We start from the raw sequence: 26,346 nt of genomic DNA on the forward strand, positions 1-26,346 counted from the left end.
CATTAGATTCTGGGGAGGATATGGTGGCGACATTCATATTGTCAATACTAATCTGTTGTCCAGCTAGAGTATCAGTGCCCACTAACACCACACAGATTCTGGGCAGCAATCCTTGTGTTAGGCTTTCCTCAGTTTAGGGACTTGATGCTGGTTTCCTCCAACACACCAGCATGGAGCTATGACACATACGCAGCTGCTTGAACCATCTCTCAGAGATTCAGTTTCACCTTAGTAAACTGGTAGTGTGAGAGTGAGGGTGAATGGGAAGTAGTTAGCTCACTATACCTAAAACTCATCTTCGCTTTCAAATAGGATTTCACTCTCTGCATTTATTATATCCAAGTCAGTAACTGCAAGGTCCAGGCTGCTGACAAGTTTCTGAGTCTATGAACATTAAAATGCTATATGCTCAAATAAATTTGTTAGTCTCTAAGGTGCCACAAGTACTCCTCTTTTTGCGAATACAGACTAACACGGCTGCTACTCTGAAACCTACATTTTCTTTGTATACTATGGAGCCAAACGTCACTCCTCTTTACTCTGTCTTAAAGCACAGACATAGCTTATTCTAGTACCTCGGATTCCAGGAGGGGCTGGAAACTGCTGTTGTAATCCAGTCTCATTACATCACTCTGGAAAAAGACACAAGCAACAGATGTCCTAGAGCATACTGTAGATAAGAGTCAGCATGCACATAGGCTGCTTTGTCGTCACTCTCTCAGCTTTACAATGGGAGAAGGCTTATTTAGATGGAAATTTTACAACCATCATTTCAGTAGAGAACATTTGATTAGCCCTATTTCAGACTCATTTAAAGCATTGCAAGTGTTTGCAGACCTAGAAGACCATATTCCAAGTAAATAGTAAAGTACCATAAAGAAATAGTCCAATAATTTATTTCTCAAGTATCAAAAGAATTTTCTTGTTTTTTAAATATTCATTTTGACATGGATGATTAATGCTGGTAAGAATCCAATTTAAAGCAATGAGTCACATTAGGTTCTATTCTGTGAAACCCTCCAAATCATTTTAGTGTTAAGAACATTAATTTGAAGAAAAAATAAAGTAAAGGGAGTGGGACCATTAAGACACACCTCTCCCAATACGTCGTTGTGTGGCATTATCTAGATGGCCTTAATTAAAGGCAGCTTCCCCAAGGGCTCTCACACTGAGGAGGGACATAGGAAATATTTTAGCCAAATTCCAGGTTGAAATAGATGCACAATCATTAAAAACTACATGTAAACAATACATACAGTACAGAATGGACAAGCACTACAAATGAAAAAGTTGCCAAATAAGTACATGTAGATTCTTGCACTTCAGATGTAAAACCATAAACAACGAGTTCAACCCTAAAGAACAGTAGTCTTAATGGAGCCAACTTATTTAACATGACGTAGGACTCTGCTAAGGAGCGGACATCATCAGCTGTTGGGACTTATGGTTTTCAGTGACTTATCCTCTGTCTCCACCATGTTTGTCTAGGACTACCAGGATATGCATTTTAAAATGATGAGTGAAGACTAACGTACTGTGTGAGGTCCTTCTTCTGCATCAAGAGGAAGGTCACGGAGCTGCACATCTGAACTTATTGCAGGGCCTCTCCGGTCTCTCAGCCTCTGGTCACTACCACAGACCTTCTTAAAACTACCATCTGAAAAAGCAAGTAACCCAGTCAACATACACAGAGATGATATGTGCAACACTTGGTACTTTCAATAAGGAAAAAATGTAAAAATTGAAACAATTTAATGGGCAAAAGCAGAACAACTCTGGGGTTGGAAGTTTGTATAGATTTGCAATTTGTTGATTTAAAAATATGTATGAAAGTAGGGAACAGGGAGAGTCAGGTCCATCTGAGAGTTGTGAGAGACCTGAAGAGAACAGACTAAGGGAAATAGTGAGAGTGAATTAAAATAGTCCGTGTACAGATTAACACACAACCAGCAACAAGGCAAAGACTGAAAACATCAGTGGTTACTAAAACATACCCTCTGATATCTATTGCTACATACATCTTACCTGAAGCAATTACTGTGGTGGATAGGGGAGGAACTGAAAACCAAGTCTCATAAGGAGAGTATCTACCGTGTGCTCTTTTTGTATCACACCAACTACCTTTAATAGGCAGGTGAAACAGCTGCTGTAGATAAAAGATGGTGGGGAAGGGGAAGCAGGGCTTGGAGGATGTTTCAAGTATGTGCGCATCACATCCCCAGGATGTGCCAGTGAGCTTCTGAATGGTGCTAACCCTTGCCTTTATCTTCTTTCGGTGTTGGCGACAGCTCAGCGTCCAATTGAAGGTAACTCCAAGGGACCATGGATTGTGATCGTGTGTTAAAGGCAGACCACAAAAGTCCACTTTCAGTGGCACTTTGGTCTCAGGGTTGTTCAAGTGGAAGGCAAAGACGAGTGCTTTTGGGAGTGTTGGGTTTCAGTTGCCAAGCTTTGAAATACGGCTCAGGTGTCCAGAGGTCATTGTTAGTGACCTTTTCTGTGGCCTTCAGAGAGGACACTCACAATGCTAATGCAGTATCATCTGTACACATGAATTTATGGGATGATGTGACGAGAGATGGTGGGGAGATTAAACAGGGCAGGCGCTAAAACGGGTCCCTCTGGGCGGCTGCTGTTCAATCTCTGTAATTTGCTAGTGGAGTCACCGAGGTGTGCGGTGAATCTTCCATTACTCAGCATCTCTGTGAGGAAGCTGATGGTTGACTGGCCGGGAAAACTAATAACTTCAGCAGGAGACCTTTGCACCACACAGTAGTGTATGTGGAAGGAAGGTTAATAAATGCTGCCACTATTTTTAATTTTTGCTAGTAACCAGATTCTGTGTAGCTGGTTAAGGCCAGTGCCTGGTCACAGCAGCTGCGACCGGTTCTAAATCTGGCCTGCTCTTTGGAAACCAGATGTTCCACTATTGGCTGTAACCTTTGAAGTGGGAGCCACTCAACAGTTTATAGCAATAGCTCAGGAGGGAGATGGGCTGGTAACTTTTTGGATCAGTGGCCTCTTTTCCGGGCTTCAAAATGACTATAATCTTAGCTACATTCCATTCTTTTGATATTCTACCAGAAGAGCGGCTGTTAAGGAAGAAGTCTGCCAGCCATATTCTTGCTTTCAGGCCAAGGTTTATCCAGAATTTCTAGATATATTTCATCCATTCCTGATGCATTCCCGGACTTACTGTTGGAGAGACCCTTATCCACTTCATCTACTGTGTAGAAGGCGTTAAGGGAGGAAGACAACTGGCACTGTGCAGTAAAGTTGTTTGTGGACTTTCCACCTTATGTATTTATCCATCGGCACACGGAAGTTGGCAGTTAACTGCAGTGATGGCACCTGCTCTTACCTGAGGTGGTTTGTAAGCTACGGGAGCCGCACTGCCTGAAAGACAGAAGAGCTTCCAGGCTTTGTCGCTTGACCTCGTGAAGTCAAGAGCCATCACGGTTTCGCAGAACCTTTTCCTTCTTACTGCATTCAAAGACTCAATGACGTTGCAATTTTGAGGCTTTTGTTGGCTTGATATTGCTGGAAGAGTGCCTCGCTCTCTTCTGTCGAGGAAGGAATGAATGCTTTTCTGAAGCCTCTTGCAATGCTTGATTTGGTGGCCAATATTAGTAGACCTATAAAGTGGTGGTAATGAGCCAGATATGGGGGGATCCAGTTTATCAAGCCCTCTAAAATCGCCTCATAGCAGGACCAATCAGCAGAGTGTAAATTCTAGTGGAGTTTCAGAAGGGAATCGAATTAGAGGAACTTGTACACAAATCACAGCCAGGTGGTGTTGGCTGTTGGGAGAGTCATTGAGAACTGACCTTGTATATGACATGTGGCCGCTAATATTATGTGACACAAAACAAAGGTCACGAGCGTAGCACTTCCTCCATCGGGCTGACCCGAATGTGCCACAGGTTTTGGCATCCTAAAAAGAGGTCCTGGTCTTTGGTGAAAGCCCAGGATGGTTGTTCCTATAATAGCCCCATAAGTCACGGTGGCTATTGAAACTGCCCGTGTGGATGGCATGGGGGCAGAGATGACACCCTTCACACGGCCGCCTGTTACATGCAAAAACACTATGAATGTCATCAAATCAGTAACCAAATGATCTTAAGGGTCCTCCCAGTCAGAAAAGCAACGGCAATAACCGCACATGTCCAGACCAAACCTTCCTTCCAATAGACCCATCGCTGAAAATTATGCAGCTCAATAATGAGGCCTATCCAACGCAAAGTGCAATTACATCACAACAATCCTGCAGACTTAAAACTTCAACGTCCTTGCACTGCAAGAAATACACCTGACAAGTGAAGGCCACTGGTCCAACAGCAATGGATACATCCTTGTATCTGCAAGCCATCACCCTAAATATGGACTCCCAACGTTTGTAAAACATGACTAAGGATTCCGACTAGGTCATGCCTATCACAAACCTTTACTCAATCATCATCAAGATGGGCGATCTGATAGTGAGAAACATGCATAAGCCACCAACAATGGAATGGCCGCATCAGGGTTACCAATACCAAGCCATCTTACCATCCACATCGGCAATTTCTACAGCCCTCATAGCCTATGGGGCTAGTAACAGAACGACTGTGCTGGAGAACAGCTGACATCCTGGGCTTTCACCGAAAAGATTAGTAAGGTGACCAGAATGCCAGCTCCTTTCACTGACACACTGGGTCTGCAGTCCTGGACTGGATCCCCGAAGGCCCCAGTGTCTTACTTTTGTTTTGTATTGTGGTGGTGCTGTCATATCCCCCAAAGGTCTCCGCTCTCCTGAGTAGCCCCAACCCACAGCTGTCTTCAGAACGATAGGTCACATTGGCTGACTGTGTGAAGATCAGGTTCTGGAGATTCTCAACTAGGGAAGAGGAGCACAGGTAATTTTAAGGAGTCATGTCCATGCAATGAGGCACTGGCACCATGCTACTATGTTACGTATACAACCATTCAAAACTCTGACATGCATTTAGAGATCAGACAGAGAGCCTCTTTACAGCACAGACGTATTTTCCCTTACCTCATACTCTGAAACCGAAAGGCGCATGTGAAGATGATGCCTCATCTTCAAATGGGGACTCAAGTCATTAGGCCAGTCTGGATGGGCTTTCAGAAGGCTAAATCAATGACTCTTCACACATCAGGTACCAATTAAGGTGATGTTTGTTATCTGTGCTCATGCCATCCTTGCTCTCACAGGCAGCCCAACCTCCCTTAATTTGGGACCCTTGCACGGTATCTCAGTGCACGCTGGCATGCTGTCAGGGCACTCAGTAGCCACACACCTGAACAGACTCATGTCTACGCGCCATAATTTGATCTAACTTTTAAAAATTGTTCTAACTTGTAGGGAACGTCCACATTACCCATTTCACAGGAGGGCTCTGAGAATTAATAGTCTGAACAGCACTACCCAAGTAGTGACTTTTTAGATACCATTAAACCCCATAGCTTCTCTCTTTATATCTACCTACCTACCTACCCACACACAAACACACATTCCTGTTTTGCACTTACTTTCCATCACTGCAGATTTCAGGATCACCTCTCCTTGCAGATTCTCTAAGGTCTCTCCCCTGAGGAGAAGTTTGGATCGGGCTCCTTGGGAAAGATCTTCAAACCCATTCATTTCAGACATTTCTAGATAAATCTGTTGTTTCTCATTTAGACTTTGCAAAATCAGATCATCTTTCATGCTCAGACGGTCTAGGGGGAAAAACAAACTAATTTAAACCCTACAAAGCTGTTTGTAAAATCATTATCAGAAGCATAATGCTAATTTCAGAAGATCATATTGATTTATTTTGTATTTCTTCTGTTTGAAGCTCTTACTATCATAAATAGCCAGAAAGAGCCAAATGGCAGAAAAGGAAGCAGATAAAAATGGCCATACTGGGTCACACCAATGGTCCATCAAGCTCAATATCCTATCTCTGACAGTTGCCAGTGCCAAATGCTTCAGAGAAAATGAACAGAACAGGGCAACTGGTGAGTGAGCCATCTTTGTCCAGTCCCAGCTTCTGGCAGTCAGAAGTTTAGGGACTCTCAGAGAATGGGTTTGCACCCCTGACCATCTTGGCTATTTGCCAAGATGGACCTATCCTCCATGAATTTAATTCTTTTTTGAACCCAGTTGTACTTTTGGCCTTCACAACACCCCCAAGGCAATGAGTTCCACAGGTGTGTTGTATGAAGAAGTACTTCCTTACATAGGCACCGACTTCCCCTCTGCCTGGTGGGCGCTCAAACCCCACCCCCCGCCGCCCCTGGCCTTGCCTCTTCCCGCCCCTGCACCGCCCTCACCCTACCCCCATTCCACCCCTTCCCCAAAGTCCCCGCCCCATCCCGTCTTTTCCCACCCCCTTCCCCCAAGTCCTCGTCCCTGCCCTGCCTCTTCTCCACCTCCTCCCCTGAGTGCGCCACGTCCCCGCTCCCCCTCCGTCCCGGAAAGTCCTAAGCACCACCAAACAGTGGGAAGCGCTTGGGGGGGGGGGGGGGAAGAGGCAGCAAGGGAGGGCAGGAGCTTGGCTGCCAGTGAGTGCAGGGCACCCACTAATTTTTCCCCGTGCGTGCTCCAGCCCTGGAGCACGCAGAAAGTCAGCCCCTCTGCTTCCTTATGTTAGTTTAAACCTGCTGCCTATTAATTTCATGGGGCGACTACCGGTTCTTGTGTTATGGGAAGGAGCAAACAACACGTCCTTGTGCACTTTCTCCACACCAGTCATGATTTTATAGACCTCTGTCCCATCCCCCACACTTCGTTGTCTCTTTTCCAAGCTGAACAGTCCCAGTCTTTTTAATCTCTCCTCATAGGGAAGCTGTTCCACACCCCTTATCGTTTTTCTCACATCTCAACAAAAAGCGAGAAGGGTTTTTTAGATGTGTTATGGGATCACATTCTTAGTCATTAAGTGTCCACCAAGAATAAGAGGGTCACGAAGAGTTAGTGATACTGAGAAGCTGTTCACTGGATGCTTGCATAAACCATTACCTTGAAATTCTTTTAATTTAGCAACTCGTGCTTCAGCCAGTCTCCTTTCTTCTTCAGGCTCACTGAATGTTCCTTCCTCTTCATCAGGGCAGCTATAAAATGAGGCAAGGCAGGAGGAGATTGATTTGATCTATGCATAGATAACCTACTGAAAGCCTTGGCCCAGATCCTGCATCCTTGCTTGGGAGGTGCTTTATCCTGCAGTCTGTTTGTATCTCGCATCCAGAACGCTACTATTATGTCAGGTAGTGGGCAAACATGCTTCCTAGGGAGGCTGAATCTTCTGACCAGGTCAAGTTACTGACAAATAAAACCCCTAATCTTCTCTCATCTGCTGTGATCTGTCTCCTTCAGGTAAGCATGTGCAAAGCAACATGCTCCACTCTTACGAAGAGCATGAAATACAACAGCAAAAACCAAAACCAAAAGATAGTCAAATCTATCTGGTCTCCTGAGAGAAGGCGCACTGACATGACTAGTATACATCTTAGCAAGGATGTGAAATGGAGCCTGAGGGACCAGGTTAGTCAAATGTATCTTTACCCCACAAGCAGAACTTTCAGCTGTGCTGAGAAATCAAACACATGATCAGGAAATCAAACCCTCCAACTTTCAGTCATAATTTACCTTTCCACAGCTCTGCGAATTTGCGCCATCCAAGAATTTCTCTCTTCTTTGGAGCTGGTGTGAATTTCATACATCTCTGGTCCTTTTAATGAGGCACTAATTAAGAACATTGCTTTCTCCTCATTAGCTACCTCTCTTACAATTAGCTTTTGCAATGAAATAACTGGTGGCTTAGAGTCCTGCAGAACAAAAATATAAGTTGATGTGTTAAGTTTTGCTGAAGCACTAGATCACACAACACCTTTAGGATTAGGGTTTCTTGTCTGTCTGTGACCAATGAAGACAAAACTGCAATGGTGCAGTTTTATTGCTGGGGCCCTTTTATATAGCACCCGTGCATCGCACATAACAGATGAGTCTCAAGGACTTACATTCTAAAAACGTGAGACTTGTGAGTTGTGAATTTTGGCTCTTCAGAGTTCCCCGTGAGGGAGGGCAGCATGAACTAGTTTGGACTTTGCTTCTTTTGGCAGTAATAAAAACAGAACAGGGAAAAAAATACCACCACTAGACCTAATGATACACGAATATAAAAATGAAAGGAGAGCAGCAGGAAGCAATGCTGGTGCCAAATTGGCAGGTTAGCTCATAGGACAGGGATATAGAGTCACCTTCAGGTCTAGGAAACTGAAACCAGGTCCAAAGGGTAAAACCCTTCTTATATAACAGATTAACAGCAACTCTCCATGATAAATGGTTTCTAAAAGGGTTATATTTGTAACCAGTGTCCCTAGCTACACTTTGTATTTCAGCCAATGTACAACACTTAGATAACCCATCACAGGGTGAGAAAGGAGTTATTTTGCAGGCTGCTGAACATGCTCCATTTCCACCGCATAAATCTTGGGGGGAAGCAGAGGGGATTCCTGAAACTGTGACATCAAGAAAACAAAGTTTTGCCAGCTGTCCTCGGGCTCCCCTGCAAGCTGTGTGCTGGGGTCACTAGGACAATGCAGGAGAGCCGGGTAGATCTATTCACTCCCCTCCCTCCTCTTAGTTTATCTAGGAGAGATTAATATTTAGCTCATTTTAAACAGATCCCATAAATATAAAGGTGCCAAGAACAGATCAATCCATGACTATGGACAGACAGTATTCCACCAGGCAAGGCACCCTCCACTAGGGATTAGCGATTTGGGATGGTGACAAGAGGCTGGATGCTCTTTAGCATTCTAACACATGATATCTAGGTTCTTCTGTAGCAGGAGTTGAGCTAGTGAAGTAGAATTGCAAATACAGTAACATAGGACAAAAAGGCTGCAAGCCACACAGAGGGGCAGAGGAGCAAACTCAAACATTCCCAATGACAACTATCCAAGTGCGCCAGCTGTAGTTTTGCAGGTATTACATTTGGGTTTAACATTCAACCTGAATGAGTACGTTTTGGGAAACGGATCAGAAGCAAATATCCCACTCTACTCCAGTGCTATAGAAGCCGAACAGTGTGTGTGTGTTGTCATGAATGGATGAATAGGCTGTAAAAGCCCAGGTGCAGCAACTTTACAGACAGGAAATACCCCTACCCAGAAATCATAGGTATAGGCTTAAAATTTTAAGTACTTGCTTAAATCCCATGGAAGTCAAGTGATACAGTTTGCCAGGGAAATTCAGTCCCAGTCTTGATATGTTGAAAATATCAGGACGAAGTAAATAATTTAAAACAAAAAACCCCTTTCAAAATTGTAATTAGTAAATCCTGTTACAGTCACAACTGAACTTTGGTCAGTTCCAAATGTACACGTCTGTCCTAAGAACTAGGAAAGGCCCTGAAAAACAAGCGAATCCACAAGTGCTCCAAATTGCTGCAGTAATTACATATGGGTTAGTGCTCATTACGTTTACATAAGAAAATCTCAGTCGCCAGCAGGTCGGAGGCTACCCTAGTCACAGTTTACCATTTCCCCAGATGACATGGCAGGATTTTTTTTCCTTCATCAAGCCTCAAATTAACACACTGAAGGGGAGTTGAGCAGCAGAGTCCCCCTTCTCTAAAAGGCTGTTTATAGGGGCCTTTCAAAGCAGGGTTCTAGCACACTTCCTCATATGCTGCCAGCATACACAACCCAGTAATAGGGGGAGCAGTGAAAAGAACACAGAACAGTGCTCAATGCCACAGGAAGTTAGAGAGTTTGCTTGGGTTAGGAGTTCCGTACTAAGAGAAAAGTTCTGGGGCTGAACCAGGTTTAGCTTACGTGACCCTAAGATACCTGGTTTTTTTTCTAATCATATTTTTCTTTCAGATATTTTCTCTTTTCGATTCTTCTATGTGGGTGCCTCTGCAGCTCACGAGGGGGCATTAGTTTAGTTTAGAACAAACTCCACTCTCATGACTCTTACGTTTCTATTATGTACAATGACACATGAACTTCCAGTGGTGACAGATTCCCAACCAACAGAGACAGAGTCTCCATATCAGCTGGCATATGAGTCTGAATTCCATAGGCCAGTCAGGCATGTTTGTGCAGCCCCTCAGCATAATGAGGCCTTGATCTCAATTGGGGAGCTTGATCACTACCATAATATACACATTTAATATGAATACTGCTACCAACATTCATGAATATTATGAGTGAATATTTTAATGAAGCAGAAAGATACATACCACAGATGCAAAAGTATATTTTTGGTCCTTTTCTTGCAACAGCAAAAGTACGTCAGTTAACAGGACAGCCAGAATATCTACTCAAGGCAACAGGAGAAAAATGAAATGGTTTTAAAGCCAAAAAACTTGATGCAAACAAGAAACCACTTGAGCTAACACTACAGTGTAAATGTCAAACAGTGCAGATGATTTACAGAGAATGTTTTGGTACCAGAAGCCTTTCAGTACCATTCTACATTGTGATGAACCACTTTGTGATGCAGCCTACCTGGATGGATTATAATCAAGGCCCTGTGTACTCTGTATCAAGGCAGACCTCAATTATGTGGCAAGGACTCATTTTCTGCAGCTTCATTTTAAACAAACAACAAATGGATGCTTTTACGAAAATGAATATAGGCAGTAAAGTAGCCCTTGTATTATTGATTTTATATTGGCCTGTATTGAATGGCCTCATAAGAATGGCCTACTGGCTCAGACCAACGGTCCATCTAGCCCAGTATCCTGTCTCTGACAGTTGCCAGTGCCAGATCCTTCAGCAGGAATGAACAGAACAGCGCAATTATCAAGTGATACTGTTGTCTAGTCCTAGCTTCTGGCAGTTGGAGGGTCAGGGATATCAAGAGCATGGGTTGTGTCCCTGACAATCTTGACTAATCCGCAATGAATTTATCTAATTCTTTTTTGAATCCAGTTATACTTTTGGCTTTCACAACATCACCTACCAACGAGTTCCACATGTTGACTGTGCAAAGAAATACTTCCTCCCCTGTTCATCTATGTGCCTGATAATTCTGTTCTTTACTACAGTTTCAACCAATTTGCTTGGTACTGAAATCAGACTTACCGGCTTGTTATTGCCAGGATTGCCTCTGGAGCCTTGGTTAAAAATTGGTGTCACATTAGCTATCCACCTGTCATCTGGTACAGAGGCTGATTTAACCAATAGGTTAAATACCACAGTTAGTAGTTCTGCAGTTTCATATTTGAGTTTTTTCAAAACCCTTGGGTGAATACCATCTGGTCCTGGTGACTTACTACTGTTGAATTGAGCAATTAGTTCCAAAACTTCCTCTACTGACATCTCAAGCTGGGACAGTTCCTCAGATCTGTCACCTAAAAAGAATTGCCAGGTGTGGGGATTTCCCTATACCCTCTGCACTGGTACAATGCAAAGGATTCATTTAGCTTCTCTGCAGCAGCATTGTCTTCCTTGAGTGCTCCCTTAGCATCTCCATTGTCCAGTGGCCCCACAGCCTGCCAGTCATTCTGCTTCTGATGTACTTTGAAAAAATTTTGCTAATAGTTTGTGTGTCCTTAGATACTCTTCAAATTTTTTCTTGGCCTACCTTATTGTGCTTTTATACTCAACTTGCCAGAGTTTATGCTCCTTTCTATTGTCCTCACTAGGATCTGACTTTCAATTTTAAAAGGATGCCTTTTTGCCTCTCACTGCCTCTTTTACTCTGCTGTTTAGCCATGGTGGCATTTTTTTGTTCTATTACTTTTTGACTGGGGGCAGGGGATGGGTGGGTAAGATGTTTAGTTTGAGCCTCTATTATGGGGTTTTTAAGTAGCCTCCATGCAGTTTGTCTTTATTACTGTCCCTGTTTAATTTAATTTCTGTTTAACCTCATATATGTGTAGTTCCCCGTTTTTAAATTAAATGCTGCCATGGTGGGTTTCTTTGGCATTTTTCCCCCTACAAGGATGTTAAATTTATTTACATTATGGTCACTATTATCAAGCAGTTCAACTATATTCACTTCTTGTACCAGATCCTATGATCTACTTAGGACTAAAATCAAAACCACTTAACTGTCATGGGTCATGTCAGAGGCTGTCTAGTTGGGGCTTTTGTCCCTAAGAAGGCATGTTAGGCAGTTTGGGATCCTGGGATGAGATCAGCAGATTTCTATTAAAGTGATCAGCAGTGAAATAGTTAAGAATATTGACATTTAACTGTAATTAGTTGGGGTTGAGATTTAAAGCCTATTGAGAGGAATGGAGTAGATCACCCCACAGAGCCATTGTTACTGCATTGCTTACACTCAGGTCATGTTTTTAAGGGTCATTTCTACCACAACAAGCTTTGTATATAAGGAAAGTTTAGATTCTGGAGCCGATTCTGCAACCAGCTGGATTCCAAAGCAAATTCGTTGGCAACATCAAATACATAGGGGGGCTGATCATACTTATTGCTCTAGTGATAGACACAGTCTATATCAGAAAATCAGATGTAGATTAGACACTTATTTGCAGCTCCTTGTAGTTATTTCTAACGCACTGTGATTATGGACCTCCATCCCAAAGAAAAGCCTAGATTTAAAGCAGCAAAAGTTTTCAGAGAAGTGGGAAAAGTGGAAACACTTGCTAACTGTTCATAACTACTCTAAACACTGTTCAACAGGTCTTTCCTACCGTCAGCATTGCAATGGCATGTACATTATTCCTTTAAATTTGCAATGGTCACACACACAGCCTGACAGAATGCACTTTTTGCAGGAACACAAAAGGAACTCATTAAAATATCTGCAAAGAGATTTGAAGATGAAAAGTTCTCCTGAGGCACAGGTTAACATATAAACCCAATCTGCTCATGAGGGAACATGCCTCTGTCCCAGCAGCAAAATCTGTGTGAACTGTGTGAAATCCAGAGGCACCAGATACCTCTGGCTACATTAGATGAGCCAATGAGCTTATGGAAGCCGTATTGATTTTCTGACCAGTCAGTCAGTTTGTGGAAGGAAGATGTCATGAGGTTGACATGACAATTTTTCAGTGTGAACTGGAGCTCGCACAAATAATGTTTTTCCACAGGAGTCTAAGAAGGTTTGACTCAACACCTTGTCATCTATCTAAAGACCTCCCATTTGAACTGGGCAGAGGATCGGACAGATTATAAGCATCAAACTGCATAAGGAATTTATCGTGTACCATTATAGAGTTGCTTACTTGACAAGTCAGGAATAGAACAAGTGCTATTTCTTCCAGTACCCTATGAAACTAGCAGGTTATCTTTATACTCATCTGACTTTATACTCAATTGATCAGTAATAAACAAATGGAAATCTTGTTTTCCAGTTGTGTTTTTCCCCCTTTTCAGCCCTTTTATTTACCTTTGAGCCTCCCTGATGCAGCTTTCCAGCACAGCGTCCCATCCAGCAGGAGCTGCCGCTGCCCCATGTCATTCTTCCGGAAGAGCAGCCCATTCTTGAATTTCGCTGATGATTTCAGCTCCATTTTGTACATAATCTCTCTAAGACGCTGCCTCTTCTCACACTCATTTACCTTGGCATCTACATGAGTGATCATGTCCTTAATTAAACTGAGTGCCTGGGACAGATCTTCATAATCCTTAGTGCCAGCTATAAAGAGGCAGAGTGTTGGTTAGTCTGACTTTGCTGCAGAAATTAAGGGAATAATTCATAAAATGAAAGTTATTTAGATTTCCAGGACACAAAATGCCCCCTCTAAACAAATCCCAATCACCTCCTAATGTGACAGGCTCTGTGCTTAGCAGCTCAAAGTGTTTCTTTGTAGCATAAAGTCCGAAAAAAACCAAAGCATCAAATTCTGATCAAACTGAGAGGCTAAAACACCAAGATTTCTTGTCTTTAGAGTTAAATCTAATGCTGCCCCTGAGCCTGTGATTTTTGTGGCTCAATAACAACCCTTCAATAGATAATGGAGTGAAGCGGCAGAGCCTAATGGGAGTCCCAGACAATGCTCCACGTTTAGAAGGAGGGTGGTGCAAAGGAAGACAGCCAGGGCAGGGTGGGCAGGTATTACAGGGCACCTCATATACCTTCTGTATTCTGAAGAATACGCTCCACCAGCACTGGGTACTTCGTAATGCGTTGAGTGACTAGGAGGATACACTCCTGGACACCAAGTCTCCTCACAATAGAAGAGTTTCCTATTTTCTAGGGAGCAAAAAAACAAACAAGAAAAAAACACAACAACAAAAACAGAGCATGTGGTTAGACAACTCTACGTGGCAAAAACTCCATGTTGTGATAGCCCTCCGTCTCCTCCCCGTCCCCAATTACACATTCCTTACCTCTTGACATTTCTTTTTAGTGCAACAAGATCTTCACTGACTACACGACCCAGCGGCTATTCTTGCACCACAGCCCCATTAGTGTCAACCACAAACTCTTGCACCCAGCAAACCAAAAGTTGTTATTTTGACTTGCATCACAGGAAAAATATTTTTAAATGTTATTTCCAGCTAGTGCAACACAGACCTGGACCAAAGCAGAGCAAAATCCAACTTCAAATTGTTGGATTTCCCATTTAACAGTGGATTTTCTTTTTTTTTTATATATATATATTATGCCCACTTTTAAAACATATTTATAAATATCTTCTAATCGGGTTCAACAGTATAACTGAACTGAATTACACTTGCTACTGAGTGGTGTGCAGGTGTCTCCTTTACCAGGGTTTCTGGAATTTAATGCTAATAAATACAGATCCACTTATGAATGAAAGCATCAGAACCCCAACAGTCAGTCCGATTCCAGGTACTCTGGGATCCTGGCAGCAGAATGGATTACAGATTCATGGATACTCTCTTCTCAGAAAACAAAATGCACTGCACTTTTAAACTCATTTAAATTCTTGACAGTAATGAATTGTCCCTTTTAAAAGACACCACCTAAGAGGATCTATAATTTAGAACAATACTGGGAAGTACTCAGAATTATTGAACTGTAGGATTTAGAAAATTCCATCCATCTGGACCATGCAACGTTCATCTAAGATTCAGGTTAACTCCTTACAAACTGGCTACATTTAAACGTATAGCAGCTTATTTTCCTCTACCTATGTTAGACTGCACATTCCAGTGCACAAGAGTGAGACATGCCCTGGAGCCAGTCTCTTGATTCTGGAGAGATGTCATAGTGTGCAAAACTATGACAACAGCACCTAGTTCTCATACAGCGCTCTTTATGGTAGATCTCAAAGAATGATTATCCCCATTTTAGAGATGAGGAAACTGAGGCATAGAGAGGTGAAGCAACTTGCCTAAGGTCACATAGCAAGCCAGTGGCAGAGACAGGAATAAAACCTAGGTCTCCTGAGACCCAGTCCAGTGCTCTATCCACCAGACCGTTCTAGAGCTGCAGTTCTCTTGGTGGGCTTTGTTACAGATGCCTCATGAGCAGTTTGCATGTAACAGACAGACAGACCCACCCACCCAAGTAACAAGCTAACACTCCTTTCAGCTTTAAGTTTGATTCAAAACCAAACCCAAGAAATCAGAGATATTTTGCTTTTTGGAAATGGGGCAGACTGGGTCACTGGCTGGGTTTTTTACCTTTATTAAGTTTTGGAACTTCTTGTTGCTCTGCAGCAGGTCCTTATAGTGACTGACAGCTTCACTGTGACCACAACAGAACATACCATATTTTTCTTTCATTCTCTCTCCACTTTCACCTGAAAACTAATTGGAAAGATGAGGAAGGACATTAAATTAGCCAGTTTAAAATGCAGCCAGTTACTCCCAGAAAGCTTGGCTACTATAACACTCTTGGGTTTAATTAGGCTTTGTGCTGATTGGCTTTTAGGGTCAAATTTCTTTGCTACTCCAGCTTCTTCTCCTGCACCAGATGTAGGAGAGATTGAGCCACTCCACTTGCTCAGACATTGTGATGTACCCAAATATTCATTTACTCCTGGCAGAAAAACAAATGTGAGTAAGAGCTTCTGGGACTCAAACTCAGAGCTTTTTTGGAGCTGGAAAGGGCGGGAGGGACAGCAAATTGGTGGTGATGTAAGAGAGTTTCTGTTGCATCATTCCAAGTCAAGGAGAGCGTATAGAGTAGCAGAAAAAAGGGAAAGCCAGTTACAGCAAGGGTCTTTATAACCCAAGAGGGTCAGCAATTGATGCAGGAAAGCTGTGTTCAGGGGGCATGTGAGGACGCTACTCTGAAGGACTTCAGTGGTGTGCTGCTTTAATTCTGGAGTGGACAAGAAGCAGGACCACGCCTCTCCCAGTACCATGCCATGTTGTGCATAAATACACAAAGGAAATGTTCAACATTTCACACAATTAGGGACCAGCTGCATTTCCAGAAGCCAAAGACAAATGTGGTATTGGAAGGAGCACTTTAAACCCAGTGTTTTGTCAAGGGCCCACTACATTCAAACTTTACTCAACCCAACTTTAATATTACAGTTAAGTTCTTAAAAGTTAAATATAGCATCAACTAATGTTATTAGAGCTTAGTTCACACCTGTTGTACCAAGAGGTCTCCAATGTTCTGGATAATGTAATTCCGGTCACTGCCTTCCTCCAAGGATGCCTTCCGTCGCTCCTTTAATTGAAACAGGAATTGCCCATGCAGCTCCAACAATTCATCCACACAAGGAAAGATTTTGTTGATGCCAGTGTTCGTGAACTGCAGCTCCTCTCTCAGAGCTTTGGAGTACACCTTCAGCATGATTTTCAATGTTCGGACATGATGCATTTCAGTTTGCATGAGCTCTGGAGAGAAAAAACGTTAGCAGTCATTTAGAAATGTTAGGCAGCGGCTGGCCAAGCGCCTAGCAGAGCAGGCTGTGAAAGTCAGCAGCCACAGCAAGCCTCTTATCACAGTGCTGATGCATGTTGCTAGCAAAGGCACCACTGAAATAATGATGGGCATCGATAGCTCAGCTATTTTACTTCATTCTAAATTTATAAAACACACCCACCACTTCTTATTGGCAAGATAAACTGACAGGTGATCTTATACTGTTGTGTGTTGGATGCTGTGAAGTTTGTGCATTCCTCGGAGGGAGTGCTTTCAGTTAAATTTTTCAGTATCCATCAAAAATCCTTACTTTTACTGAAGTCAGGTGAAGACTGACAGCTTTTATTATGATTCAAGTCAAAGCCTAGGAGACCCTGAATTACTGAAATCTAAACATCTCATTAGAACAGAAACATGGGACATGAGATACTCTCACAGCTACGAAAGCCAGCCTGTGCCTATGGAAAACTCATTTATGATGCTTTTGGATTTCTCCCAGACAGTAATAAAATAATATCACCAATACGTGCCAAGGACTATAGCAACAGTATACCAGCATGGCAGTGCTAAAGACTTTCCTCAGATCAGCTCAAAGCTGGGTATGCAACACAACTCTGAGGAGGGTGCAAATCTGACAGCTAAATTCTCTAGTCTGTCTAAAACTGCAGTCTACATTACAAAGCAGCTGTAAACATTTTGAAGTATGCAGCGCAGAAACAGTAATCAATGTCGACAGCAATAATAATCCCTATTCACGCAATTTGTAAAGAACTTCAGGATAAAAAAATAATTTTATTCATCTCTGGGCTGGAATCGAGCTAGCATTCTGAACCGGAAACACTTCCTGAAAGGGTTTCTAGAAGGAGAAATGTAGACTCCTTATAATCCAATTAAAACCCTAGAGGGAGTTTTAGCATTATAGGTTGCAATTTGGCCAGGACAACAGGGCTGACAAGCCTACTCTTGCAAAAGGAACCACGGGATCCTTAAGAACAGCGAGATGGTGGCTAAGGATATCGCCTTGTTTTATAGGTGGAATTTACAGCTTACATTAGCAATCTGAAAACCACAAGTTGTTTGACAATATAACAAATCAGAACCCAAGTACACAGCATGTCCAGGGGTAGAAGAGGGGAAATCTTCACACAATCCTGTCTTCTAAGCACAAAAGAAAACAGGGAGGCAGTGAAATCACTGAATCCTATTATACTACTCAAAATAGCAATAGGAGACATTTTAAAATAGAAGCACTATGTAAATGACAGAAATAAATTGTTCTTACCATAAATGACATCTTGCCTTTTCATAACTTCTCTCTTTTGCTCCTTTGCATAAGGCTGTTCCACTGTGAGACTCCAAGATTCAGCCTCAAACTCATGAGCATCTGTTTCTATCTCATTTCTCAGAGAGGAAAAGTATGCATCTAGACCAAAAGCACATTCCATTTAACTAACATTATGCCTTAAACAACATTATAACTTGGACATATCCTCCAATAACTTTTATGAACATAAAAAGAGTTAAAACATTTCAATATAGTCTCTCTGAGACTCAATTTGTTTAAAAGAAAAGAAAAGAAAAGAAAACAAACCAGCAGGAAATCCTCAAAAGACAGAGAAGTTCCATACCTTCCAGAAAGATGGATTCTGCTGTTGAAGGTGCAAGTGAGACAACATCATCTGATGTCTGCTTAAATTTTATAAATCCCGAATCCCCTTCATCCATTTCTCCTGTGATTGGTCTAAATAGGCAAAAAAATTATACAACTGTGTTACTTTAACATAGAATATTAATTTTTTGAGAGAAAAGCATAACTAAATTATCTATAACAAACCATTTTAATTTGCACTCTTCCTTTATTATGGAGCTAATTAGTTATAACAAACACAGGCTATCCTTGCTTTTTGACATGAAATAGTCAAATTCAATTTGGTAATAAACATTGAAACTCGGTGGGTAAATTTCCAGTTTAAATTAAAAGTCTCTTATTCTCTTCTCTTGATCAATCAACTCTTGTACAACTTCTGGTACTACACCTTAAAAGGCACCTAATTTTCTGTTGATGAACTGGACAGGGCACTATATTCCCTATGTAGGGTCAAAATTAAAAGCTCCATCAATAAGACGAGACACATAATTATGGCAAACAAAAATGTGATACATAGATTTGAAATATCCCTTGATTAAAATAGGGGACTATTTCAATTTAAACAGCATTGTCAACTACCCTACTTGGCCCAAGAAATTCAGGCTAAGAAAAGGAGTACTTGTGGCACCTTAGAGACTAACCAATTTATTTGAGCATAAGCTTGCATCCGATGAAGTGAGCTGTAGCTCACGAAAGCTTATGCTCAAATAAATTGGTTAGTCTCCAAGATGCCACAAGTACTCCTTTTCTTTTGCAAATACAGACTAACACAGCTGTTACTCTGAAACCAGGCTAAGAAACTATTCCTAGGATTCCAGAGACCTAGAGGTAAAGGACTTAGATGGACAATAAAGCTTGGGCAAGGGTACTCAAATGCCACAATCCAAATTTCACCATAATCCATGGTATTTTATCTGTAGCAGAAAGGAACTACAGAGATTTTGCATCCTCACAAAGAAACAAACAGCTGTCTATTTGGAGAGCATTTCTCAATGCAATTCAGCACTAAGGGTTTATCTAATACTCTCTACAGCTTGCAGTAAGTGCATGTCCTTAATTTGGAAGGGATTTAGTTCCGTAACTGTAGGAAAAACAAAGTAGCTTATAAGAGAAGCTGTCTACTTACCCAAATTTATTAACAGAACCAGCAGTATTCAATGAAGACTGTGAATTTCTTCTTTGGGTGATAGTCATACCGAGATTCCGAGGCAGAACTGGGGTGCCATCCGATCCCAGGAGAGCACTTCGGGGCTGCTCCTTCAGAGAGGCTGCTACAGAAGCAAAAACTGAATTGGTGCTCAAAAAGTGAGGAGCACACTGCAAATTGCATGCTCTCAAACCCCTCCTCTCTGAACGTGGCTGGAGAGCAGACAAGATCTTGGATGTCAGGAGCTCATTGTCCAAAAAGACATTCTCATTCCATTTTCTTGAAAACGAGCTACAAAAAGACAGCTCAGGAGGAGCTGGCATTGTGTTGTTTCTGCCACTGCTTTTTGAATTTGTATTCCCCATGCTCGCAACTGGCTGCCCTAAGATTTAGCACAGTAAAGTGGCCCCACAGATGCACTGTTTTTATACTATCTTGTGATCCTTCTAGAAATGTAAAGCTGCCACTTAACGTACTGTATTGGCTAAATCAGCAGGTCTGAAGTGCAGGAAATTGGTCCCTGCTGGGTCCATTTAGTGTGGAAATTGCAAAGTATCTTCTTTAGTAAAGCACTATAATCTACACACAATTATTCACACCCCATTGTACAAGGGCATAGAACATTTCATGTCAAACAAGAAAAATCTGAGATCACAAAAAAAAACAGTTTTCTGACATGCTTATTGCTACATAGTGATTTATACACACACCACAGCTAAACTGAATTTTAATAAGTCAACTTTTCAATTCTTTTAAAATCTATACAGACTGCAAACTGGAAAGATATTTAAAACCTATAATCACTATTATACAATGCATGGAAGCCTGTAATAGATATAATTTCTTAGTATTAATGCCTGTAATGTAAAATAAGGAACTGGAGATGAAGTGTATTAATATTATCTTATTTTTCGTAATGATTTTAGAAAAGTCACAGGTGGAGAAACCAGCCAGACACAATCTTTAAACCCTCACACCACTGATTAAATCTGCAGCTGCCCTTTCTTCCAAGTGCTCGTAATACCCACAGGACTGCTCTGTTGAAATGAGAGGTGCTCCCAGAAAGAAAAGCCAGAGGAGGAGAGGTGGAAAGCTCAAGAAGGGAACTCAAGGGAGGAAGGGAGCAACACAAATTCCAGCAAATGGGGAGCAAGATGATGCCAAGGACTGATATATGGATAAAGTTTTTAAAAACCAGGGATTATTAAATATAATCACTAATATGTGCATAGAATGGGGCTTTAATTCTATGTTGCAGTTCCGTTGACATGTATAAATCAGTCTTTTGATTCATGAAGCTATCAAAACACTGCAATGAAATTAGAACCTTTATTACTCCAGGCTACATAAATTAGTGTTCAACTAAGCAGCAGATGGATCATATTCTACTTGCTATTCCACTGAATATACAAATGCCAGAGATTTCCCCTTGTGTATTGTTTTATTAACTTCCATGCGAGGAGGGCCAATGGCTACTGAATGCCTCTTTAGAGGAAGAGGCTACAAGTCTTGAAATACAAAATCAATTTCAATATTAGGACCCAATCCTACAAACCCTTGATCGCAGGAAGAGATCCACTGGCTTCAGTGGACTAAGTGCATGAGGTGGCAGGATCCAGCCTTTCATGAGAAAATGTTCCATTTATTGCAAAATGTTGGCCTACAAAGCCAGCTGGTTTGTATCAAAAGCCTGATTAAAGTTTGTGGGAAGATCATTTTATTGTCATCAGGAACACAATATTTTATTGCTGTGATCACAACAAAAAGCGAGAATTAAAGAATTTTTCTATGTCTAGAGACTCAGTGTTTGAAGTTCTTATCTGATTTTCAGCAGTCCTAAATGTCACTGATGGAGACCCATACATCTGCAAGCAGCGATATGGCAACTGCAAACTGATCTTCTGTTCACTTAAGTAACAAATTTGCAACTAAGCCTTGATAAGATCATGTCAACAATCACTCAAGAGAGCCCCCAAAATGAGTTTCCCTTCTGAGAGTTTCAAGTGCGTTTGAAATTCAGGTTCCAGGTGAATTGCATCTTCTCAAAAGTCTTATTTAAGACAGTGGTGACCTTCCATTAAGTAACAGTGTCTTTAATGCTGCGCACTTTAGAAGGTAAGGTTTCTATTCTGGGGGTGGGGAGAGTGGCGAGAACCTTTGAACAAGCTTCTGAAGTAGGGTTCTCAACCTTTTGCTTTGTGAGGCCCTCCCCCAACGTGCTATAAAAACTTCACGGCCCAGCTGTGCCGCAACCACCAGCATTGGAAGGCAGCAAGCAGGACCACTGCCCAGGGACCCACGCCACAGTGGGCACTGAGAAGCTAAGCTGCTCAGGCTTCGGCTCTGGCCCTGGGTGGTGGGGCTTGGGGTCCCGGCGCTGCAGTCCTGTGTGGCAGGGCGTTGGCTTTCTGCCTTGGGACCTAGCGAGTCTAACACCCGCCATGGCTGGTGGACCCTCCTGAAACCTGCTCACGGCCCCCCAGCCCCAGGACCCTTGGTTCAGAACCACTGTTCTGAAGGGTGCATTAAAATGTATCACTGCAACCAATCCCCATCTCTGTATGATTTCTACAGAAAAAGGTTAACGTAATTAGATCCCGACTCATAGTGATATTGCCCAGATTCAACATACTAGCACAATACCTCATTAGTAAAGAATGTCATCTGTGCATGCATTAATATTACGAGCCTTTGCATCTCATCATTTTACTATATAACTAGAATCTCACTCGAATAATTCTAGGTTTCAAAGATATGTTGAGTTTGTAGTATTGAGCCATTGGATTTTCATCTGTCAAAACAAGGGGCCCACATATATAGAGAAAGTAATGCAAAAGTGTGGGGAGAAAGGAGCAAGTTCAGTTTAATTACAGTTCACCTTACCAATTAAAGTAAATATTCAATAGCATCAATTTAAAGCCTATAAAAAATCTTGTTTAAACAAAATTTCAGAAAGGGCCATCAACTCAAAGGATTGCAAAAAAAGAAAGAAGCTAGCATTGCAAAGACTATATATATTTTAACAAATACGCAACCACGGCTCCAGATAGCGTACCAGAACTAAAGGGGCCGTCAACATAAAAAATACCAACACACACACTTTTGTAAGGAGTTTTTTCACCTGCTATTTTTATACGTAGCCCCTAAGATCACTACCACTGAAAGACAATAACAGTTATTTTTCTCAATTTGTTTACACTGCATATAGGAAGCATTTTGTCTATAGTCACTTTGACTGTGTTGTCCCTGCTCCATATATGAAGTCGGTCAGCCCCACAGTTTGCATGGGTCATTCACACAACAACCGGGGACAGAAAAGCATTTTAAAGTTTAACAAAGCGTGATGGTAAAAGCACAAACACTGGCAAGTGTAGGTTCTGAAATTGCTGTTAACCTTTGGTAACAGACTACAGTATATTTCAACTTGACTGTGTCCCTTTAAATAAGAATAAAATTCAGAAATAAGCCACTGAGCCAAGACCATACAGATTCACAGTATTCACCTCCCAAAATACAACAGAACATCCATGTTTATTTGACCATCAAATCACAACTATTCCTTATCAAAAGCCTGGGGCAGCCAAGGGCTTTGCACTAACCCTGACAGGCTAACAAATCTAGACTCCAGCAGACCAACAAGGCAGGGAGTGAGTTCCAAAGTCAGACATCCTGCCCATAACACTGCCTCTACCCCCTATTTTCTGAAAATGGAGTAGAGAGAGGTGCTAGCTTGAGTGCCTGATCACAAACACAGTAGTCAGGTTTCAGAGTAACAGGCGTGTTAGTCTGTATTCGCAAAAAGAAAAGGAGTACTTGTGGCACCTTAGAGGCTAACCAATTTATTTGAGCATAAGCTTTTGTGAGCTACAGCTCACTTCATCGGATGCATACTGTGGAAAGTGTAGAAGATCTTTTTATACACACAAAGCATGAAAAAATGGGTGTTTACCACTACAAAAAGTTCTCTCTCCCCCAACCCCACTCTCCTGCTGGTAATAGCTTATCTAAAGTGATCACTCTCCTTACAATGTGTATGATAATCAAGGTGGGCCATTTCCAGCACAAATCCAGGGTTTAACAAGAACGTGGGGGGGGGGGGGGGGAACAAGGGGAAATAGGTTACCTTGCATAATGACTTAGCCACTCCCAGTCTCTATTCAAGCCTAAGTTAATTGTATCCAATTTGCAAATGAATTCCAATTCAACAGTCTCTCGCTGGAGTCTGGTTTTGAAGTTTTTCTGTTGTAATATCGCAACTTTCATGTCTGTAATCGAGTGACCAGAGAGATTGAAGTGTTCTCCGACTGGTTTATGAATGTTATAATTCTTGACATCTGATTTGTGTCCATTTATTCTTTTACGTAGAGACTGTCCAGTTTGACCAATGTACATGGCAGAAGGGCATTGCTGGCACATGATGGCATATATCATATTGGTGGATGTGCAGGTGAACGAGCCTCTGATAGCGTGGCTGATGTTATTAGGCCCTATGATGGTGTCCCCTGAATAGATATGTGGGCACAGCTGGCAACGGGCTTTGTTGCAAGGATAGGTTCCTGGGTTAGTGGTTCTGTTGTGTGGTATGTGGTTGCTGGTGAGTATTTGCTTCAGGTTGAGGGGCTGTCTGTAAGCAAGGACTGGCCTGTCTCCCAAGATCTGTGAGAGTGATGGGTCGTCCTTCAGGATAGGTTGTAGATCCTTGAGGATGCGTTGGAGAGGTTTTAGTTGGGGGCTGAAGGTGATGGCTAGTGGCGTTCTGTTATTTTCTTTGTTGGGCCTGTCCTGGAGTAGGTGACTTCTGAGTACTCTTCTGGCTCTGTCAATCTGTTTCTTCACTTCAGCAGGTGGATACTGTAGTTGTAAGAATGCTTGATAGAGATCTTGTAGGTGTTTGTCTCTGTCTGAGGGGTTGGAGCAAATGCGGTTGTATCGCAGAGCTTGGCTGTAGACAATGGATCGTGTGGTGTGGTCAGGGTGAAAGCTGCAGGCATGTAGGTAGGCATAGCGGTCAGTAGGTTTCCGGTATTAGGTGGTGTTTATGGGACCATCGCTTATTAGCACTGTAGTGTCCAGGAAGTGGATCTCTTGTGTGGACTGGACCAGGCTGAGGTTGATGTTGGGATGGAAATTGTTGAAATCATGGTGGAATTCCTCAAGGGCTTCTTTTCCATGGGTCCAGATGATGAAGATGTCATCAATATAGCGCAAGTAGAGTAGGGGCGTTAGGGGACGAGAGCTGAGGAAGCGTTGTTCTAAGTCAGCCATAAAAATGTTGGCATACTGTGAGGCCATGCGGGTACCCATAGCAGTGCCGCTGATCTGAAGGTATACATTGTCCCCAAATGTGAAATAGTTATGGGTAAGGACAAAGTCACAAAGTTCAGCCACCAGGTTAGCCGTGACATTATCAGGGATAGTGTTCTTGACGGCTTGTAGTCCATCTTTGTGTGGAATGTTGGTGTAGAGGGCTTCTACATCCATAGTGACCAGGATGGTGTTATCAGGAAGATCACCGATGGATTGTAGTTTCCTCAGGAAGTCAGTGGTGTCTCGAAGGTAGCTGGGAGTGTTGGTAGCGTACGGCCTGAGGAGGGAGTCTACATAGCCAGACAATTCTGCTGTCAGGGTGCCAATGCCTGAGATGATGGGGCGCCCAGGATTTCCAGATTTATGGATCTTGGGTAGTAGATAGAATATCCTAGGTCGGGGTTCCAGGGGTGTGTCTGTGCGGATTTGATCTTGTGCTTTTTCAGGGAGTTTCCTGAGCAAATGCTGTAGTTTCTTTTGGTAACTCTCAGTGGGATCACAGGGTAATGGCTTGTAGAAAGTGGTGTTGGAGAGCTGCCGAGCAGCCTCTTGTTCATATTCCGACCTATTCATGATGACAACAGCACCTCCTTTGTCAGCCTTTTTGATTATGATGTCAGTTGTTTCTGAGGCTGTGGATGGCATTGTGTTCTGCACGGCTGAAGTTGTGGGGCAAGTGATGCTGCTTTTCCACAATTTCAGCCCGTGCACGTCGGCGGAAGCACTCTATGTAGAAGTCCAGTCTGCTGTCTCGACCTTCAGGAGGAATCCACCTAGAATCCTTCTTTTTGTAGTGTTGGTAGGGAGGTCTCTGTGGGGAAGTGATGCAGCCCAATCTAGGTAGCCAAGTGCTAAACTGCTTAAGGCTGTTTACTATCTGTCAAACCCAACACCTTGAACACCACCTGGCAGTTAAAAGACAGCTAGTGCAAATTACAGAAGTTACATGTCCTCTGAGTGAAACCCTGCTTAACAGCAGTCCTTAGTGCTCTGCATTAATTTAAGCTTCCTTGCAGTCCCCAGGTACAGCCTCACATAGAATGCCTCCCATCATCACTGTGACATGAGACTAAGGTGTGGATAACCCAGGCAAGGTCCATATCTGACATAGGAAGGTGTACATGACTGAGTGCCCTGGGCCTCAGCTGCTACCTAAGCAACCAGGGACTCCCTCTTTCATAAAACCTTGAACTTGCTAACCTCTAATACAGGTCCCTGCCTCCACTGGATGGACAAAGTCATCTTCTTTAATGTTCCTGGTTGGTTCCCACATCCTACCAACATTACTTCAGCAACATCCCACTCTCAGATACCAAATCACTCATTCCACTGTACCTGCCAAGTCAGACATACAAGAGAGACAGATCCAAGGATCATCAGTATACTGAAAACAATGTAGCCTCTATTCACCCCCGCCCACGTACAGAAGGAATAATAAAACAGACCCCTACAGTGCCCTGCCTCAGGGCAAAAAAAGAAACTGCC

General features: G+C 42.5%; 1 protein-coding gene across 3 annotated transcripts in view; it reads right to left on the reverse strand.

Annotated features, from left to right (window-relative positions):
* ARHGEF18 (Rho/Rac guanine nucleotide exchange factor 18) overlaps positions 1-26,346 on the reverse strand; it is an 85,343-nt gene that overhangs the window by 11,103 nt on the left and 47,894 nt on the right. For all 3 annotated transcript variants that reach the window (XM_074939740.1, XM_074939742.1, XM_074939741.1), the window contains 14 exons: positions 19,534-19,678; positions 18,388-18,500; positions 18,042-18,182; positions 16,481-16,731; positions 15,562-15,687; positions 14,044-14,161; positions 13,355-13,603; positions 10,236-10,312; positions 7,634-7,812; positions 7,007-7,098; positions 5,533-5,721; positions 4,739-4,876; positions 1,536-1,657; positions 576-632 (listed from right to left, as the gene is read on the reverse strand). In XM_074939740.1, coding sequence (XP_074795841.1) covers positions 576-632; positions 1,536-1,657; positions 4,739-4,876; positions 5,533-5,721; positions 7,007-7,098; positions 7,634-7,812; positions 10,236-10,312; positions 13,355-13,603; positions 14,044-14,161; positions 15,562-15,687; positions 16,481-16,731; positions 18,042-18,182; positions 18,388-18,500; positions 19,534-19,678 — 1,997 coding nt within the window. The remainder of the gene's footprint in view (positions 1-575; positions 633-1,535; positions 1,658-4,738; positions 4,877-5,532; positions 5,722-7,006; positions 7,099-7,633; positions 7,813-10,235; positions 10,313-13,354; positions 13,604-14,043; positions 14,162-15,561; positions 15,688-16,480; positions 16,732-18,041; positions 18,183-18,387; positions 18,501-19,533; positions 19,679-26,346) is intronic.

Source organism: Natator depressus, chromosome 25 (genome assembly GCF_965152275.1).
Source record: "Natator depressus isolate rNatDep1 chromosome 25, rNatDep2.hap1, whole genome shotgun sequence".
In the NCBI taxonomy this organism is placed as follows: domain Eukaryota; kingdom Metazoa; phylum Chordata; order Testudines; family Cheloniidae; genus Natator; species Natator depressus.